At 42.8% G+C, this 21,788-nt stretch overlaps 1 protein-coding gene across 3 annotated transcripts in view; it reads left to right on the plus strand.

The window, feature by feature from the left end:
• Positions 1 to 475: 475 nt before the first annotated feature.
• TMEM154 (transmembrane protein 154) overlaps positions 476 to 21,788 on the plus strand; it is a 45,024-nt gene continuing 23,711 nt past the window's right edge. For 2 of the 3 annotated variants that reach the window (XM_082605543.1, XM_082605544.1), the window contains exon 1: positions 476 to 817. In XM_082605543.1, the coding sequence (XP_082461669.1) occupies positions 730 to 817 (88 nt within the window). In that variant the 5' untranslated portion in view covers positions 476 to 729. The remainder of the gene's footprint in view (positions 818 to 21,788) is intronic. The other variant, XM_082605542.1, reaches the window with a different exon arrangement.

Here is a 21,788-nt window from a genome sequence, read left to right on the forward strand (position 1 = left end):
CTGGAGAAGAGCCCACCCTTCAGGCATGGCTGTAGCGTTGTCCTTTTCCTTCTGATGAGCTGTGGGGGGCAGGGCATTCAGGGCCCATGGAGGAGCATGTGCCTGGCCAGAGAGAAGTGGGATGGCCACTTCCTGACGGCACAGGTGTCCCTACTGTCTGGTGTCCAATATGGTAGCCACCAGCCACATGGAGTTACTTAAATTTACATTAAAACAAATAAAAACTAACAATTCACTTCTCGCTAGCCCTATTTCGAGTGCTCAGCAGCCTATGTGGCTAATGGCTACTGTATTGGACCTCTCCGATTCAGAACATTTCCATCATGTCAGAAAGTTCTAGCGGAGAGCGCTGCTCTGGACTCCAGGCAGCCCCGGAGGCTGACCTGGGGACTGAGGATCCATACAATCACAAATCGAGAACCGACCCCCAGTCCCAGATTCTGAATGACATCTGAGCAACGGACACTGCTTCCACGGGGACAAGGTCAAGAGATGGAGGCCCACGCGGGGCCGGGACGGAAAAAGGCTTGAGAGGCGTGTTAACTAAATCAGTGCGAGAAGAGCAACTTCTCTTTGGCAATTCTTGCTGGTCTGACAGGCTCCTGCCGAATTACATCACTTCCTAAAAAACAGGCAAACACCTCTCTTTCAAGTCAGCACCGACCCAAACAAGCAGGAAACAGGAAACGTTCACGTTTCTGCGGGGCTGAAACTGCGCGCAGCATCACGATGCCGGGGCGCGCGGATCCCCAGGCTGCCCGCGCCGCCCTCGTCTTCGCCCTGGTCATCGCGTTCCTCCCCGCCCGCCAGGCGCAGGGTAAGCACCCCTAGGCTTTCCCCTCCAGGCGAGGAGGATAATGAAGGCTTGTCTCGTGCCGAGGCTACAGAGCTCTGCCGGGGAGGGTAACACCCAGAAAAACCTAAGCCTTCCTGTGAAAAAAGTGGAGAAAAGTCGGACTGTCTTTTTTGGGGGGAAGGAGGGAGGAGGGACTTGGCTGCGTTTGCAGCCGGCTAATCCAGCTCCGGCTCACTCACTGAATTTACCCCCTTCCCGCAGCCTTTGTTTTCTAAGATGTAATTTACCGGTCCCCGTCATTTACCGGCTTTAACGGGCATATTAAGAAAATGATCAGCTCTGTGGCAGTTCCTGTAAAAGAACGTTTCAATCAGCTGAAACAGAGAAATTATGAATTTACTTTTAATAATGTGGGCTGAGAAGTCTGCTGGTTCCAAAAGTTCCTGGAAAACTGGGGTATGGAAATTTCCTACTGGAAAGTAGACTAAAGAAACACCGTAATTAAAAAAAAAAAAGTAAACAGGAAATTATCTGAGGAATTACCAGGCATCCACTGTAACTTATTAAGTCTTTCATCTGCTTTCCTTGGAACTTGTTACTTTGGGAGAGATTTTCTTTGCATTGATTGCCACTAATGAAGCTTTGTTTTAAAAAATAATGTGACAAAAAAAAAAAGTAATGTGACTGTAGTGAATCAAAGGTACCAGAAAAGACAAAATATTAAATCTCATAATTATGAGCTAAGAGCAGCAATTGACTTATACCCTGACAACAAGTACAGTCCCCCTCCATTGCCTCTTACAGTTGTGTGGATTTGCCCTTGGGTAAGTAAGCTAGGTGCCTGTGGTTCCTGTCAGTGGACACCGCCTGCTGCTAGTGTAGAGCTGTACTGGGGGTTCAGCTATACTGAGTGTACAGCTGTTCTGGGGGTGCAGATGAAGAAACTGAGGTGGAGGAAGGTGAGACCCACCGACAGCCAGCTCTCCTGATCTGGACTCTAGGGTCTCCCCTCTCCCCGCAGGGGATCGACCACACCCCCTGCCCGGACCTCTGGACCATATTCCTTTCCCTGAGGGGCGTCCCTCAGCACCCACGGGAGCAGGGCCCAGCCATCCCTCTTCACCTCTTTTAACTCTCACAGCCACCACACTTGCCTCAAACACGCTCCTGAGAATGACATTTAACCTGCCTGAGTAGTTTCTTGAGCATCTGAAAATGATCGACTCAAAGTGTCTGCGATTCAGGAGATGCATTGGACTCAGGGAAAGGTGTCCCTCTGAGACCCGTATCTGATCAGTGACTCTTCCCCTGAAAGAGCTCCGGTGGCTCCTCACTTATGGCCCCTGGCCTCTCACTGCAACCTCCTTTCCACGGTATCTCCTTCTGTCTCCCTCCTGCTCCCCAGCTGCAGCCCCTCAGTCACGGTACAGAGTGCGCTCCAGGCCTCTGGGGCTCTGGCCACAAGTGATGACAAGTTCCATTTTTTTCTACTGAATGGATGCCTATGTAACCTTAAAAGGCTCAGACTGAACGTTACCTCTTCTTTGGTGTCTCTCTTACTGCTCCTTCCCTGACACGCTGCCTGTTATGCCCCCAGAGACCTAAACTTCTGTAAACCCAGCTAACCACCTGGAATCATAACTGTGTCTATGTCCATGCCTCCCACCAGGCTGTGAGCACCTCCAGGGAAAAGAAAATCCCCTTTTGTTCATCTTTGATTTCCCCAAATCTTTAAGGGGTCAACATAAATTAGGAACTCAGTTATTCTTGATAAACACTAAAATCGTCCTAGAATGGATATGAGACTGATCACTAAAGACTGATGAGCTCCTGAGAGCAGGTGGTGTTACGGTGTCAGGAGAAGTGGAAGATGAAAAGCCGCATTTCAGGGGAGCACAGGGATTACCTGAGTCATCCCATACACTCACCTGTCTCCATTCCCAGTGCCTGAAAATGCAGAAATGCCCACTTGCAAGCAGCTGTACAATCAAAGCTTATTACTTTGAGATTAGCCGAGGGAAAGGCTGTTCTAAGTTAAGGACTGAATACATATTGTAAAATTAAGTAGGGTATATCCTTTTGAGCTCATGGTGCCTAAGACTTTAGGATGTGAGTTCGTCTAAAGGTGTCACAGTTGTATCTATTTCCTTGAATTCTTCAAAAAATACCTTGGAGATGTTTGGTAAAAGAATCCGATCTACTGAACAGCCTGATTCTCCTTTGCCAGCATAATCCAGGTTTATCTCAAGTCAAGCCTTTATTAACCGCAAATAGGCAACCTTATTTAATAACTGCAGTTACCTGCGACCAGCATCGTTATGGGTGAGTCAGCATCTTTGTTGCTTTGTGTAGATAGAGTCTGGTGCAGAGCTGATTACTATCACGAGTGAAATAATCCACTTAGAAGGGAGAGAAATGAGAAAATAACTTTTCTGGGATTTTGACAAAACAGATGAGAATAATTAAAGAAAAGCTCTGGGCCTAGGTATCTTGGCCAGGGTAGGATGCTAAGAAAGTTCAGACTCAAGGCAACATTCTGCCCGTTGAATGAAGGGCCACCTCATTCCTTACCCTCTGCCCTCTCAGTGTCACCTTAACACTATCAGAAAGCTAAAAGCAGCTTCCAGATACCAAAAGCACGGGATGTATTAGCTGCTAAAAGCAGAACGGTCTGTAGAAAGAAGAGCAAAAAGTCACAAGGCAGAAATAAGGCCTCTGTAACTGTTTTGGTGACCAGAGCTAAACATGGAATTTGACGGAGAGGACTAGGAGATTTTTCTGGGCTGTTTCAGAACAGTAAGGATCATATAATTATTGGACGAACCTTCAGAAGGAGAGGAAGAAGAGAAGAAAACACTGGTTGCAAAGATGAAACTGCACTTTCTGATACTGTTCTTATTTCAATGAATGTGACTGCCACCTGCTATTTCCTGGGACGGTCCCAATTTCAAGTAGTAAAAATAATAATGGCCAACATAGATAGTGCTCAGTGTATGCCTGTTCTGAACACAGGACCAACTCATTTAATTCTCATAACAAACCTTATACAGTGGCTACTATTATTCCTATTTTACAGATGAGAAAACAGGCACAGAGGGGTTAACTGACTTGCCCAAGGTCACACAGCTAAGTAGTGGATCTAAGTAAGATTCAGCCTCAGGAGTCCACGCTCTAACAATACACTGTATTACCTCTGGGTTTTCAGGCTCTGCCAGGCTATGTGTCTAGTTTTAGGTTTGGAAAAGTATGTCTCTGGTGCCTTCCTGACTGTGTAGGTGTATCACACAAACTCTTGGCTGGGCTGTAAGTTTATCACATGTTCATAAAGGAGCTGTATTTGTTTGATTGGGTCAGAGACTGGCTGACAGGAAAAGGGATAGTGGAGTTGGGTTAAACTTTGGCCTGTGGAGGGGAAGGGAGAGGCTGAAAGGTACAGAGTGAGCAACAGAGAATCTGGGGATTAGCATAGTTAAGACCAGAAGCAGGAAAAACAGAATGTTGAAGTCACTGGGTAAGAGGCTTCGGGGTGTGGGAACCAGGGAGAGAGAAAGCCCAGCCTTCTGTCAGGCAGAATCACTGCCGTGGGAGAGCCCTGCTGAGAACTGACCCCAAGGACCAAACAGCCCTCAGGGGCAAAAAGAAAAGAAAAAAAAAAAACAAGCAGAGAGGGTTTTATTAGGGCTTAAAGTTCTTCTGTGTCTAAAAGGCTGACCCAGGAAACCAGAAGAGGGCAGGACTTTGGCTGGGATAGGCTCAGTTCTGTAAAGAAACAGTGCAACCTGCAAGTTGCCTACCTGTGTATAGTTTGCACCACCCTCAACTGTTGGCAAAAATGTGGAGAAACAGGAACCAGGCACCGCCCATGGGAGGGCAGATCAGTACAGTCCTCTAGTGTCTCCTGCTGCTGAATCCATGCACTGGGCTTTGAATTTAAGTTACCATATTTTTCATTTCTAGACAATCCTAGAATATTGTACAATATAGAGAGAGAGTCTTAGTTTTATTTTTCCTTATTTATTCCTTCTTTTATGTCTTTAAACATACTATTCACTATTTGATCATTTTTATCTGAAGTTTATGTAGATCGAATCTTGTCGCTTCTGGTATCTGTCACCTCCCATCATGATGAAAATCTTGGGGGAATTTGGGCAAAACCCAGCACACAGAGCTTGGCCCACCCTATTTAACAGAACCCCAAATTTTCTGATCCTGTCACCAAGCTACTGTAAATACTTTCCCAGGGCAGCCTCCGTCTTGTCACCACAAAATAGGGTTTGGAAGAAACTCAGATAGGCGTGTGCTGTGGGCTTGAGGAGAGCGGGTGCTTGGACCTCAGGCTTAAACCCCAGCCTCGGGATGGGGAGAGGGAGACCTCAGGGATCAGCCTCCAAGAGCTGCGTGAGGTACCAAAACCTCATTAGAGGTGCAGGCCAGCAGAGGCAAGCCGGTAACCAGAAGCAGGTGACCAAAGAGACCAAAGTGACTGCCAAGGAGAAAGAAGTAGACAAAACCAAATTCAAAACGAGGCCATGGGTCAGGGGTCCACAGTGTCAGGATGATGGTGAGGTCAGCCTGGGGGAAGTGCAGCTGACTTTGAACTTTGCCAGAATCATTGCAGCTGCCTTTCTTTTTTCTTTCTTTCTTTTTTAAAGCCATGAACTGGTGTTTTAGCTTTCACTTTTGACCCAGTAGGTGGACAGGAACGCCTGAAAGTACTATGTAGCTTCTCATATCCTGTGGGATTCGGGCAAGTCCCCATAGGTGGATAGGTATGGCTCTGAATGTAAATTTCCTCTACAAGTTTTTTTTTTCTTTCTCCATATTTTCTGGGCCCTGGGGATTTCCTTGCTTTTTTGTGATTTCTTTATACATTTAAGAAGTTGTTTCTTCTATTTCATCCAGTATTTCTAGGTGCCGTTACTGGGCAAATTTTTCAGGTTACTAACTATATGAGGTTATTGGAAAAGGAATTGTTTTCGATACAACCATTCTGGAGAACAATCTGGAAATATTTAGTCAACTGGAGATGTTCATACTCTACAACTACAACAATTCACTGTCAGATCACTCACAAATGTACAACGGCAAAGAGTCATGGCCAAGGATGTGGATTGTAGCATTGTTTGTAAAAATGGGAAAAATAGAAACAAACTAAATATCTATTAACAAAAGAAAAATACATGAAACTTGGTATAGTCACAGAATGAGATATCATAGAGCCGGTAAACTTAATGAACTACAGCCAAATGTATTAAGATAAATCAGTCTCAGATGTAACGTTGACCAAAAAACCAGTGGAAGATTATTATGCACAGAATAATTACATTTATTTAAAGTTTTTAAAACACTCCAAGTTCTGCTTCTATTGCTTAGGGACACGGGCATATTTGGAAAGTGTGGGACTGATACGTGCTAACTGAGGAGAGCCCTTAACTTGAAAGAGATTGGGGGAAGGAGGGCTTCAGCTGTGTTTACAATGTTGTGTTTCTTTAAGAAAAATACACGGGGGTCCAGGGTCAGCAAACCAAGAATCATGGGCAAAACTCAGCCAGCTTCCTGCTTTTTTCCAACGCTTGAGCTAAGAATGGTTTTTATATTTTTAATGGTTATATAAAAACAGACAATAGCCTGTATTTTGCCTCTTGGCCCACAAGCTCTAAAACAGTTACTCTCTGGCCTGTTAAGAAGAAGTTTGCCAACCCCTGCTCTAGTCATTATGGGGAAATAGAAGATAATTAGGGTGGGTCCCCTGTTATTTGTTACATTCATCTCTATTCCCTTTGGTAGGTATACGTTCATAGTGAAAAGTGAGGGAGCCTGTGAGCTCTTTTCCAGCTCTCCTGAGTCCTCGCGAGCTCTCCTCCCACTTTCCTTTCTATAACTCCCAGTCTCTTTGAAAGACAGCCAACACATCTTCATTTTCACTCTCCGTTCACTTCTCAACGCCCTGCGATCTGGCTGCCATGTCAAGCACCGCGCTCAAATTGCTCTGTCTGGGTCACCAGTGCCTTCTAATAGCCGAACCCGAAGGACCCATTTCCGTCTTTATCTTCTGTTTTTCTCTGTAGCACTTAACATAATCAGTTATTGAAACCCACCTCTTCCTTGGGTCTTATGAGGCCATTTTCTTCTTGGTCTCCTGTGACTCTGATTGTTCCTTTCCCGTTTGGAGTTGTGAGTCTTTCTCTTCCACCTGTTCCTTTTGTATTTATCTTTTCTTTTCTCACTCCTTACATCATCTCAGGGTCGTGACACACTTTCATCGTCTTTATCTCCCTCCTAGGCTGATGGTTCCCCAAATCACTCCAACCAGGGATGTCTGCCTAGCTCTAGCGCTACATATTCATCGTCTGTCCTCCTTGGAGACGTCCCAGGGGCCCTGGGCTCAGCTTGGCCGAAACGGAACTCTTTCTCTGCTCCCTACTGGTTTAGGCCCTTCTTAGCTCTCACCTAGGTTACTTCATTAACTTCTTAACTCGTCTCTTTGCCTTTAGTCTCCTCCCCAACCCAATTTCACATAACCTCCAGAGTGATGATTCTCTAACAAAACTGTGATTATTTTTCTCTTGTTTTCACCCCTTCAGTGGTTTTTCATTTCCTTCGGATAGATTCCAGCCCCCTCGGCCTCATTACGAGGCCCCTTGTAAGCTTGCGCTGTGTTCCTTTCCTACTAGACACTTCCCACCGTGCATCCTATGATATAAGTACTTGAATGTGCCAACCTCTGTCGGGCCACGGAGCTTTCTATAGCCGTGCTTCAGCTGCAGTGCCTTCCTTGCCATCGTGGCTTGACGAACTCCTGAGATTCAATTCAGTGGTCACCTCCTCTGGGAAGCTCTCCTGAATCCTCCACCCCGGATGCAATGAATGCCCCTCCCCTGTCCTCATGACGCTCTGTGCCCAAACATATTATGGCTTTTATGAAGCTGTAATGGAATTACTGATTTGTATGCCACTGTCCCTACTTACCAGTCATGTCCCAGGGAGGGTGGGGCCGGGTCTCATTCACCCTTACGTCTCTAGAATAGTTCCTGGTACATGACAGGCACACAACTCACTGACTAAAGGAATGAATGACATGAAATTTATTCTATAGCCCAAGACTTACTTGTGTTTGTGACAAAATTATAATCATTTCAATAATGCAATGAAACTGTGGTGATACCTGGATAAATATGACTTTTCGTTAATCCAGTTTTATTTTGTTCTGAAATGTTAAAAGTCTCCCAAATCATTTTGTGTGTGAATAGTTCAGTTCTGGCTCCTCAGACCAAACAGGGAACAGCTATAGCTCCCTCTCCTGTAGAGAAAGCTACGTGGCTGCACCTATGAGTAGTTCCGAGAGAGCCTTCTGTCCATCTCCCTCTCAGAATATAGAGGGAAGTTCAGACTCAGAAGATAGGCATTGAGCAGCATGACAATTTGCAGAAAAGCCAGGTAGTTACAGACATTTGGGGGAAGTACTTTTTTTTTTTTGCATAACTATTTATGTATTTATTTATTTGGCCGTGCCCCACGGCATGCCGGATCTTAGTTCCCCGGGCAGTTCCCCGACCAGGGATCGAACACGTGCCCCCTGCAATGGAAGCACAGAGTCCTTACCACTGAACCACCAGGGAAGTCCCTGGAGAAGTATTTTTGAAAAACAAAGGGGAATATTAGTTTCACAGACATGAAATTTCAAGCCAGTAAGAGCTGATTTGAAAACTTGAAAAGTTATGTAATATAAAAAGAATAGAAAAGTCTGCCTCTGGTGCTAAAGACAGCATAGAAGCATTTCCTGAGAAATTAGAGGAGGTGCTTGGAAAGGAAAGCTATCCACCACAGCAGGATCTGATGGGTGGTGGTGTTTTGCATTTGCTTCCTTAAAACAAAACCAGTAAATCTAGTTTTTTTTTGCAATCTGATTTTTTTTCTATGTTTCTTTATTTTATATGAATTAAAACCCCATTGTGGCATTCAGAAACAGGAGCCTACTCGTTAGGAGGGTTTGTTGACATTTTTTTTCCCTGACAACACTGTTTATTAATTTTAAAATATATTTATTCTTTTCTAAAATTATGCTTATTTATTTGTCTGTGATTCAGATGGCCAGATTTAGCAAATAATATAAAACACTCAGATAAATGTAAATTTCCAATAAACAAAAATTTTTTAGTATAACTAAAGTACATCCCATGCAATTTAATGTAAGTATACATAAAATATTGCATGGGACACATTTATACTAAAACATTATTTGTTGTTTACCTGATATTCAAATTTAACAGGTGTCATGTATTTTATCTAGTAACTCTATTTATGATTATGATGATCTTTTGCCAGGCAAAGACCGTCGCTGTATTGGTGCATCACTGAGACCAGAGACATTTTGGCTATGTAGCCAGTTAACAAATATTAGAATATTTAAGTTGAGTCCTAGATCAGTCATTCAGATAACAAGGAATTATCACTAAAAAATAAACAAACAAACAAACCCCTGGTGATTAAGTAGACTAAAACTAGGAATCCAAGAGTGGATCAACTTTAGAGAATCTATTCATGTAATTTGTCACATCAAAAACTAAATGAGAGGGACTTCCCTGGTGGTGCAGTGGTTAAGAATCTGCCTGCCAATGCAGGGGACATGGATTCGATCCCTGGTCCGGGAAGATCCCATGTGCCACAGAGCAGCTGAGCCTGTGCGCCACAACTACTGAAGTCCATGCACCTAGAGCCCGTGCTCCGCAACAAGGGACACCACCTCAGTGAGAAGCCCACACACCGCAACCAAGAGTAGCTCCCGCTTAGCTCACCGCAACTAGAGAAAGCCCATGCGCAGCAACCAAGACCCAACACAGCCAAAAATAAAATAAATAAATTAATTAATTAATTTAAAAAAAACTAAATGGGAAAAAGTCATGGGATTGTATTAATAAACGCAGAAAAGAGGTTGACAAAAGAGAGTGAGAATAGCCCAGAAGCTCAAGCTGCGATACTGAAATTCTGAGGACTTGGATGGATGTGCAAGGATCTTGGATGGAAGGGCAGGATTGATTCTCTTTGGAGGTGAAATAGGATCACAAGCCAGGCCAGCCTTAGAGACCTTCTAAGTGTCTTTGCTGACCCTAGAAAATTCCATCCACCATTTTCACTGCTCAGATGCCACTTGGAAGACCTCACGAACTTGCTTCCTTCTTGAGCCTCCTGTAAGAAAACTTCCAACAGCAAACATACTCTGGCCCTCTGCTGCCCCAAGGGCTGGCACGGAGAACTTTTGGTTATACCCTCCCCCCTTCCCTCCTGCAGCTCCTGGTGAAGGCACATCAGCCACTGAGCTGGGCGCCCACATCTCCTTCCCCTGCCTTCGTCTTCTCTGATGACCACAAGCATACATCTACCATTTAGGTTTTGGTTTGTCTCTCCTGCAGTGGCTTCTGGTAACACTGAGCTTGTGCTGACCTGAGCAAGGAGGCCAGGCCAGCACAGAGACCTGTGTGACCTGCACCAGAGTTCCCCTCATTTATCCACCCAGAGGGAGGCTGACACAGCAGCCAGGGAGGGCAGGGCAGGTCGAGGAACATTTGTTTTCACGTTACTCTTTTACATTGTGATTTTGAAATTGGCTTCAAAAGAGAGGCAGAAATATAATAAAAGTAGTAATTATCATTACTAACCTGAATACTTTTCTATCACTTAATAATATTTCTTTTTTCAATTTAAACTATTTTTCACACTACTATATATGAAATTATCAACAAGGGCCTACTGTAGAGCACAGGGAACTCTACTTAATACTCTGTAATAACCTATATGGGAAAGAATCTGAAAAAGAATAGATGTATGTGTATGTATAACTGAATCACTTTGCTGTACACCTGAAGATAACACTGTAAATCAACTAGACTCCAATATAAAATAAAAATTAAAAAAATAAAGTACTTTTGTATCTATCATCCCACTGATGGTAGGAAGAAATTTTAAATGTTAAAAGTGTATTCTGTGTCATAAAAATATATACATTTCTTAAAACTGCCAGGTACTGACAGGCCAGGATAGGATTCCAGTGTTTGAAAAGGTACTCAGATGGTCAAAAATGCAGCTTCTCCAGGTGAGTAACTTCAAACCAGAGACAGCCTTAGGGTCTGGGCAAGTCTGCTTAGAAACAAGCAAGCTTTCTCTGAAAAAGACACCAAATAAAAAGTATAAAATGAAAAATGCATCTGAGCATGTGGGCCTCCATGGTGGGACATGTTTTCCTTTCTTTTCTTTTTTTTTAATGTTATTGGAGTATAGTTGATTTAAAATGTTGTGTCAATTTCAGGTGTACAGCAAAGTGATTCAGTTATACATAAACATATATCCAGTCTCTTTAAGATTCTTTCCCCATATATGTTATTACAGAGTATTGAGTAGAGTTCCCTGTGCTACACAGTAGGTCCTTGTTAGTTATCTATTTTGTATATAGTAGTGTGTGTATGTTAACCCCAATCTCCTGATTTCTCCCTCCCCACCACGTTTCCCCTTTGGTAACCATAAGTTTGTTTTCAATATCTGTACGTCTGTTTCTGTTGTGTAAATAAGTTCATTTGTATCATTTTTAAAAATTAGATTCCACATATGAGTGATATCATATGAGAGCCATGTTGTAATCTGATAGTAAATTGCAATTGCAGGGTGCTTCTCAAGGCAATGGGGTAAAACACAATGGTGCTTCACAGGTGCTTTCCAGAGCAGACTATTGTATGAAAGCCTTTTATCAGATGACCCTGCTCAAAATAAGCAAAAGAGACATTTCTTAATGATCTTTCTACATAATGCATTGTCACCTTTAGTCATCTGATGGCTGAAGAAAAAGGGTGTATGAAACACAGGCACCACTTTACCTAAACTGCCTTTCGGTGCTTACAATCTGCCATTAACCTTCGCTGATTTTGCACTGAGCCTGTTCACCCAACTATTTATTTGTCTTCAAGTATAATGTCAGAAAAAACATACTAAGTGAACATATTCACTTTATAAAAATGGTCAGATGCATTTACATATACAACAGAGCTTACAGAGGAAATAACAGTCCCTCCGCCCCCGCTAGTCCTGCTCCCCAGAGAGAGTTCAGGTGCCTGGACTATACACATGGGGAACCCTGTGACACACCTGATTCCAAAACCAAAACCAAAACCAGCAAACAAAAAGAAAACCCCAAAAGCTAGAAACGTGAAATTTCATCATTAGAGATTCTTAGCTTTTCACTAAACAATTCCTCTCATTTCCCAGTGTTTTCTTTAAAATTCAGATAAGTTTTTGAGTAAACCACCGTAGATCCCTATTCTCTCTGTGACTAAGAACACACTGTGTGTGTTCCTGGAAGGGGGTTAGGTTGATTGAGGGAGGAAGATATCAGTCTCTTGATAAAAAGGCGAGAGGCCCGTCTAGCACTTTACCTCTGACTCATCTGGCCTTTTTCCTAAATAGCTGTTCAGTGAACAGCAACCATAGAGCAGACACGGTTCCCGGGGCTGGAGATGGATACAGAGCAGAACAGAGGAGGACACAGACAATAAGCAAATAGGTACAGGGAGGAAATCATCTCAGGTAACTAACAGCTCATAGTACTGTTTCAAAACCGAGTAAACTAGAGAAAGGGCAGAACCCTTCAGAGCTTCCCCTGTGCCTTATGCAGGATGGTGTCCCAGTGGCACCATCTGGTCCACTCCAGCACCCCAACACCGAGGAGGTGGTCCTTCCACTCGGCATTAGTACCCCCTGCATCAGCACAGTCATCCTCCTGCAGCCCAGCTTGGGCCTGGGGAGTCTGGTAATGTCATTTGTTCCTCTTGTATTCCCGTTTTACCCCTGGCCACATCACAGATGTCACAGATACTGAACAACTGATTTTTTTAAAAAGAAGTCAGAGTTGAAGAGATAGACTGCTTGACAGGCACATGCACCAATTTTTTTTGTTGTTGTTAAAGTATAGTTGATTTACATTATTATATTAATTTCAGGTGTACAGCATAATGATTCAGTATTTTTATAGATTATACTCCATTACAAGTTATTACAAGGTAATGGCTATAATTCCCCATGTTGTACAATATATCTTTGCTGCTTATCTATTTTATACATAGTGTTTTTCATCTCTTAATCCCATATCCCTAATTTGCCCCTCCCCGCTTCCTTCTCCTCACTGGTAACCACTAGTTTGTTTTCTGTATCTGTGAGTCTGTTTCTGTTTTTCATATAGATTTATTTGTATTATTTTTTAGATTCCACATATAAGTGATCTCATACAGTATTTTTCTTTCTCTGTCTGACTTATTTCACTAAACATAATATTGTCTAGGTAATTCCATGTTGCTGCAAATGGCAGAATTTCATTCTTTTTTATGGCTGAGTAGTATTCCATTGTATATATTGGGTGGGCCAAAAACTGCCTTCAGTTCTTTAAGGAAAAACAAAAGACACATTTTTCATTTTCACCAAGAACTTTATTAAACAATGTATTCACCCTTTTGTTCCACTACCTTCTGCTATTTTTCAGGCAACTTCATAATTCCATCTTCCCAAAACTTTTTATCTTTTTGAGCAAAGAACTGTTCCTGGTGCCTTTTACAGTCTTCCAGGGAATTGAAATTTTTTCCATTCAAAGAATTTTGTAAAGACTGAAATAAATGGAAATCCGAAGGTGCAATGTCTGATGAATAGGTGGATGAATCAGAACTTCCCAGCGAAACTGTAACAGTTTTCACCTGGTCATCAAACAAACATGCAGTCTTGCATTATCCTGATGGAAGATTTTGCGTTTTCTGTTGACTAATTCTGGACACTTTTCATCGAGTGCTGCTTTCAGTTGGTCTAATTGGGAGTAGCACTTACTGGAATTAATCATTTGGTTTTCCAGAAGGAGTTCATAATAGAGGACTCCCTTCCAGTCCCTCTATACACACAACATCACCTTCTTCGGATGAAGATTGGCCTTTGCTGTGGTTGGTGATGGTTCATTTCGCTTGCCCCACGATCTCTTCCATTCCACGTTATTGTTCAGCATCCACTTTTCATCGCCCATCACAATTTGTTTTAAAAACAGAACGTTTTCATTACTTTTCAGTAGAGAATCGCATGTGGAAATATGGTCAAGAAGGTTTTCTTCGCTTAACTTATGTGGAACCCAAACATCAAAGGAATTCACATAACCAAGCTGGTGCAAATGATTTTCAATGCTTGATTTGGATATTTTGAGTATATCAGCTATCTCCTGCGTGGTATAACGTTGATTGTTGTTAATCATTGTTTTGATTTGATCACTATCAACTTCAGCTGGTCTACCCAACTGTGGAGCATCGTCCAGCAACAAATCTCTGGCATGAAACTTTGCAAACCACTTTTGACACGTTTGATCAGTCACAGCACTTTCTGCATACACTGCACAAATCTTTTTGTGCTTTTGCATTTTTACCTTTCTTGAAATAATAAAACATAATATGCCGAAAATGTCGCTTTTTCCCTTCCATCTTCAATATTAAAATGGCTACACAAAAATTCACCAATTTTGATAAGTCTTTTTTTAAATGCACGCTGATATGACAGCTGTCACTATACAATCTAACAAAATTGTTTCGAATGAAGTTAAAGACAACCAAGTGCTACTAGAGCCATCTTGAGGAAAAAACTGAATGAACCTTTTGGCCCCCCCAATATATACCACATCTTCTTTATCCATTCATCTGTTGATGGACACTTGGGTTGCTTCCATATCTTGTCTATTGTAAATAGTGCTGCTGTGAAGATTGGGGTACATGTATCTTTTTGAATTAGGATTTTCATTTTTTCTGGATACATACCCAGGAGTGGCATTGCTGGATCATGTGGTAGTTCTATTTTTAGTTTTTTGAGGAACCTCCAGACTGTTTTCCACAGTGGCTGCACCAATTTACATGCTCACCAATAGTGCAGGAGGGTTCCCTTTTCTCTACACCCTCTTCAACATTTGTTATTTGTAGACTTTTTGATGATGGCCATCTGACAGGTATGAGGTGATATCTCATTGTGATTTTGATTTGCATTTCTCTAATAATTAGTGATATTGAGCATCTTTTCATGGGCCTGTTGGCCATGTCTATGTCTTCTTTGGAAAAATGTCTGTTCAGGTCCTTTGCCCATTTTTGGACTGGGTTACTTGTTTTTTGATATTGAGTTGTATGAGCTGTTTATGTATTTTGGGTATTAACCACTTGTCATCCATATCGTTTTCAAATATTTTCTCCCATTCCGTAGATTCTGTTTTCATTTTGTAGGTGGTTTCCTTTGCTGTGCAAAAGCTTTCTGTAATTAGGTCCCATTTGTTTATTTTTGCTTTTATTTCTTTTGTATTAGGAGACAGGTCGAAAAATATATTGCTACAATTTATGTCAAACAGTATTCTGCCTATGTTCTCTCCTAGGACTTTTATGGTTTCAGGTCTTACATTTAGGTCTTTAAATCATTTTGACTTTATTTTTGTATATGATGTGAGGGAACGTTTTAATTTCATCATTTTACATGCAGCTGTCCAGTTTTCCCAGCACCATTTATTGAAGAGACTGTCTTTTCTCCATTGTATATTCTTGTCTCCTCATAGATTAATTGACCATAGGTGCTTGGGTTTATTTCTAGGCTCTCTATTTTCTTCCACTGATCTATGTGTCTGTTTTTGTTCCAATACCATGTTTCTATTATTCTGGCTTTGTAGAATAGTCTGAAGTCCGGGAGGGTTATGCTTCCAGCTTTGTTCATTTTCTTCAGGATTGCTTTGGCAATTCTGGGTCTTTTATGGTTCCATATGAATTGTAGGACTAGTTGTTCTAGTTCTGTGAAAAATGTCATGGGTATTTTGAGAGGGATTGCATTAAACCTGTAGATTGCTTTAGGCAGTATTGATTCTTCCAATCCAAGAGCATGGGATATCTTTCCATTTCTTTGTATCATCAATTTCCTTCATCAATGTTTTATAGTTTTCAGAGTATAGGTCTTTCACCTCCTTGGTTAAGTTTATTCTGAGGTATCTTCTTCTTTCTGATGCAATTTTAAACAGCATTTAAAAAACTTTCTCTTTCTGATAGTTCATTATTAATGTAGAGAAATGTAACAAATTTCTGTATATTAATCTTGTATCCTGCAACTTTGCTGAATTCATTTATTAGTTCTAATAGTCTGGGGGTGGGGACTTTAGGGTTTTCTATATAAAGTATCATGTGATCTGCAAATAGTGACAGTTTTACGCTTTCCTTCCAATTTCAATGCCAAAATACACCTTATTAATTTTGCTCCCAAAGGCTTCTTTCTGTGTAGGATTCTCCAGTCATCTTTAAAGCTAATAGGACTATCTTCATGAGTAACAGAAAATTAAAGTCAACTGAATTGTGATTTAACTCAGTAATTTTCAACCCAGCATAAATACTTAATGGACTCATCTGGGGAGCTTTAAAAACATTCCGTTGCTCAGGGCCACAACCGCAGATGTCCTCAAGTAACTGATTTGGGTGGAGCTTAAAAGACCAGATAATGCTGGTGCACAGTACGTGCCGTGAACAGCGATAGGTATGACTGATAATTACACACAACTCCGTGAGATTGTCTGGGCCACTCAAACCCATGGTTCTCCAGGTATGGCCCCCAGACCAGCAGCATCAGCATTTTGCTAGAAGTGAAAGTTCTTGGCCTCATCCCAGACTTGCTAAATCAGAAGCTCTGGGGGTGGCGCCCAGCCATGTGTGTGGGAGGAGCCCTCCCGATGATTCTGGAACGCACTAATGTGGGTGGACTGCTGGTTCAGACCTCCAAGCCGCTCTGCCAGCAGTGACCTTTGCTGGAGACGTGGTTTTTAAGTTCCAGCACAATCTCTCTTATTAATAAGTCTCTTATTCAAACTTATTCGAATAATAAGGTACAATTGTCACAGCTCTCTCTCAATATATCCCAGCCAGAGGCTGTCAGGGGTCCACGGCTTCAGTGATGATTTTTAAATGATTGTGTTCTTGTGATAGAGTGGGCATCTGCTGGGAGCTGGGATCCAAAACCCTGGCCCAGTTCTCCTCCAGTTCACCAAGAAGGAACAGAGAGAAAGAGGGGTAGACAGGGCAGGGCCAGGAGTGGGCAGGGTCTGGAGCCCTGGTTCTCAACCTTGGCTGCACACTGGACTCTGTAAAAGATACTGAGGCCTGGGTTCACCCCCAGGTATTCGGATGTAATGGTTTGGGTATGTGCCCTGGGCATTGGGAGGCCCCAGGTGACTCTAATGTACGGCCAAGGCTGAGAAGCACTGGAGGACTTCTTGGTTTGGTTTGATCTCTTCCTTCTAACATGAATCTGACTCTTTGCTGTAGACAGAGGTACGGGGGAATGGAAAGTGGGCAGGCTTCTTGGGTTTGGTTTCTTGAGCATCTTGAAATCCTTATTAAATCCAGTTTCTCCACCGAGCAGGACAGCATTTGAATACCTGACGCCTGCCGTGTTTTCTTCATTTCACTACCTGAGTTATAAGATGGTTTCAACAATCTGTGTATGGAATCGACATAACAAGTGAAAGAATGGAGCGTCTGATTGAGGTCCAACATGCTTCCCGATATTCTGAGTTTAATAACATTCCCTCCTCATTGTTTTATTTTACATTGTAATATCAGTGTGGCAACCTTGCAGTTGATATATAGGACTTTTATTTTAACTTTAAGAACTAGAGCTTGGTCGCACATTTGTTCCATTTTCAAAAAGAGAAGTCAGCTAGTTTGCTTCACCGAGAAACAGAGTCACTTCCACTGGGGGACGATGCTCGGAGCGGTGACAAAGGGGCGAGGTGTCCACCTGGTTGCTGGGCTGCCAGGCTCACCTCAAGCATTTTCCCTCTTTTCCCACTTATGAGGATCCCTCCCAGGGTCCCCGCCAGATGTGTGAAATACGCATCCCAGCTGTGTTTGCATGGATATTGTCAATAGTCGTTTCTAAGTGACTCTCTACACTGTGCAGTTAATTATCTGGCCATTTTAGGATTTTAGGATTAAAAGTAAAGGGAAGTATTGCAGCTTAATTTCATCGCTCACATGACCACTCCCATTATCTCCTATTAATGCTCCATTATCTGAGCAGAGAGAGAGAGAGAGAGAGAGAGAGAGAGTGGAAGGGAGAATCCCGGGAGGTTTGCACTGGGGTCACTGGAGAGAGCGTGATTAAGGCCCCTGGAGGGAAGAGGGGTGCCGGCAGACCCGCCCTCGAGCCCCTACAGCAGTGCAGGCGGGGCTCAAAGCCACGCCCACTGCCCTTGACACGGCCCCTCTGCTTTCAGCCATGGTCCTCCTCCTTTCTTCTGCTTCTCCTCTTGTGCACTTGGCTGGCTGCCGCGCCTCTCTCCACTCTCACGCTTGGTCCTCTCCCTATTTCTGCAGCTTCTTCAGTTTTACCACCCCCCAACCCCTGGCTGCACCCCTTTTTCCATGAAATATGTCTACATTTAGATAAGAAGACAAAACGAAGAAGTTATACCGGACAGATTAGTCTCCTGCGCAACAGAGAATAGATCAGTCTAGAGATGGGGAAACAGAGTGGGCAGAGGACGGAGGAAATAGCAAACTACCAACGCCAGGCCTGAGCGTGGGCCTTTGTGGGACACACAGCGTTTTCACAGCTGGGATTCCTGTCCCCCTGGCGACTCGCTCCTGGTTAGAGATGCCTGGCCCGCCCTGGTTTTCCGGCTCTCGCTTTGATGACATTTGATGCTCTTGGCACAAACTCTTGGGCTGATGCCCAACATTTTCAACTTTTCCATCACAGACCCCCTGCATACCCAGCCCTTCTCCAACTCAGTTTCTGCCAATTCTCATCGCGCAGGGACTGGCTGGAGTTGTCTTGGAGCAGTTGTGAGGGCAGACCCCCCCAAGAGCAGTTTGGTGCTGCACCCAACCTCCCCTCCCCGGTCTGGAGCTACACTGCAGATGTGCAAGCTGACAGGTGTGCAGGGGCGATTGTGGCAACGTCATGGGAAACACAAAAGAAATAACCTACAAACACAAATACAGAAGAAATAACCGAAGTCCCCACCAATAGGAATAGGTTGTGATATATACAACTAATGGAAGGAAAAGGCAGCTCTCTGTATACAGACAAGGAATCATCTTCCAGATCTAATTTTAAGTGAAAAAAGCAAGGGGCAGCACAGTATCTAAATTTTGCTACCATTTGTGTCAAAAAAGGAAACAGGAAATGATACTTACACTTGTATATACAGAGAGTTTTCTGGCAGAAACAGTGGTTACCTCTGGGGAGGGAAACTGAGTGGCTGGGGAAAGGGTGTAGTGAAATGTCTTCTCTGAGCTTAGTGCCATGTGTGTAGTGCCTGTTCAAAAAGTCTAATTAAAAACAAGATAAATGCTTTAGAATCAACATAGAGCTGTGGAAATAAATGGGATCTTGGGTCTCATTCCTTAGTTGTACAGATTAGAACATTGAGCCCAAATTTCCATAACCACTAAGTGACTAGAACCCTCACCGTCACTGGCACCTATGCTCAAGGGAACACAGCTTCAAAGCCCTACATATCACATGCACCCCTATGTTCACAGCAGCACTATTCACAATAGCCAAGATATGGAAGCAACCTCAATGTCCATCAACAGATGAATAGATGAAGACGATGTGGCATATATATATATACAATGGAATACTACTCTGCCATAAAAAAGAATGAAATGCCATTCGCAGCAACATAGATGGATATAGAGATGATCATATTAAGCGAAATAAGTCAGAAAAAGACAAATATCACATGATGTCACTTATATGTGGAATCTAAAATATGGCACAAATGGACTTATCTACAAAACAGAAACAGACTCACAGACATGGAGAACAGACTTGTGGTTGCCAAGGGGGAGGAGAGTGGAGGAGGGAAGTATTGGGATCTTGGGATTAGCAGATGCAAACTATTATATATAGGATGGATAAACAACAAAAGGAAAGGGAGGGTTGGAGGCGAGAGAGGCTCTTCCCAGGTCACTGTATAGCACAAGGAACTATACTGAATATCCTGTGATAAACCATAATGGAAAAGAATATGAAAAGAATATATATATATATTATATGTGTGTGTGTGTGTATATATATATACACACACACATATAATATATATATATATATATATATATATCTGAGTCACTTTGCTGTACAGCAGAAATGAACAACATTGCAAGTCAACTGCACTTCAATAAAATTTAAAAAGAACTCTATCAGTACAGCTGACAGTGTAAATATCAGGGTTGTACCACAGGGCGAGACATTTGAGACTCCGTTTCTTTATTTGTACTGTGAACAATGAACTTGTGAAGATAGTTAGATGGTGCATGTTTATCCTAGTACCTAGCATATACTATCAGCATCTGATAAATGACCGTTATTTGTTATTTGGAGCTATTATGGTCTTGTTTGGGAAGGGAGGGATGTGAGGAAGGATGTCACAGGAGTGTCTGGAGATGAAGGCTTGCAGAATAAAGAAAAATAAAACACACACAGAGAACCCTTGACTGTCATTTATTTAAATAGTCACTAGAGAATCAGAGAGAGTAAATGATGGTTAACATGGAAAACATATGTTAGGGTGTGTGTAAGAGGGACATTGTGGAGAAAATTTCCAGTCCTTTTCACTCCAAAATGCCACTAAGAGCCACCTGTGCCCAGCATTGTCCCTTGTGCTGAGAAATAAATGTGCACAACCCAGGACCATCTGTGTGCTTCTCTCCATTTCTCTTTCATGCCTGATTGTCCAAACACCCTCATTATTTTTGCTAGCTTATTTCCTTTCCCATTTTCTCCTCTTCTGGGGCAACAGGTCAAGTGTGACTCAGAGCTCTGAGTGTTCTACTGGGAAATTGTTCGCCTTCCGTGGAGAGGCTGGAAAGGTCCTGTTGTTCTGGGCAGCTCTGCTCACAGCTGCCTGGGCTGAGGAGCTTAGCAAGAGTCCAGTGAGAGCCCCTCATTGCCTTTGTGCCAGAAATCCACCTTCCTGTAGGCTGAGGGGCGAGAACACAAGTTTCCCTCTCTTGGTTACCACTTCATGATTTGTAATCATTCCATTCCTGCCTGATGGGAAGGAAAATGTTGTGTGAGGTTCCAAGCTCAGGTTCTGCAATCACCCCTCCTGGGTTTAAATCTTCACTCCCCTGTGATAGTTTTGTGGTTGTGTGCTAGTTGTATAAGCTCCCTGCCCAGTTTCTATCTGAAAAAATGGTGGGGACAAAATGAGATAATCTGGGTACAAGGCAGAGCACAGGGCTTGGGTCTTAGTAAGTTATCTGAAAAGGTAACTTGAAATCAGAGCAGCAGCTATAGCCGTAGCAGAAGTAAATAAACAGAAGAAATAAAAAGGAGGTCTGGTTATTGGAGGAAGGTCCATCAGCACTGACTTCAAGGAATAGGGCCATTGTCACCAACTGCATTTGTGTGTGTGCCACTGCTCCTCCCATTGCCCACCCGTCCCCCCCAAATGCATCCAGTCTTTGCTGGCCTGGGTTACCAGTGAAGAATGCTGTTTGGTCCCAGTAGATCTGCAAGCAGGGTGATTTTAAGGAGGAGATTGTCCTGATGGACAAATATCTTTTCCTGGTCCAGGGTGATACATGATATATCAAAGCTTTTAACAAATGTGTGAATACGTCATTGACTTACCTTATTTCAAAGACATAAATATAGGGCAAAGTCACTTAACCCTGAAGGCAGAGGTCAATAAGTGATAGATATTTTTTAATCCTGCTTTCAGTATATACACGAGAAGAACACCAGTTACTTAGACTCTGCAGTTTGTAATTGATTCTGAGGGTTCGGGGTGGCACTAACAGATATGATTACCAAGTGGATCCCCTGGTCTTTGGAGAAATTGAAGTGTTTATATAACTGAAAAGTTAGACTGTGATCAAAGGAATACTTTTATAAATCATTGTCATGCAGTCATGTGGAGAGCTGAGGACTAATTGACCCTGCCATGCCCAGTCAGTCA

Source organism: Mesoplodon mirus (genome assembly GCF_964341445.2).
Source record: "Mesoplodon mirus genome assembly, chromosome: 2".
In the NCBI taxonomy this organism is placed as follows: Eukaryota; Metazoa; Chordata; class Mammalia; order Artiodactyla; family Ziphiidae; genus Mesoplodon; species Mesoplodon mirus.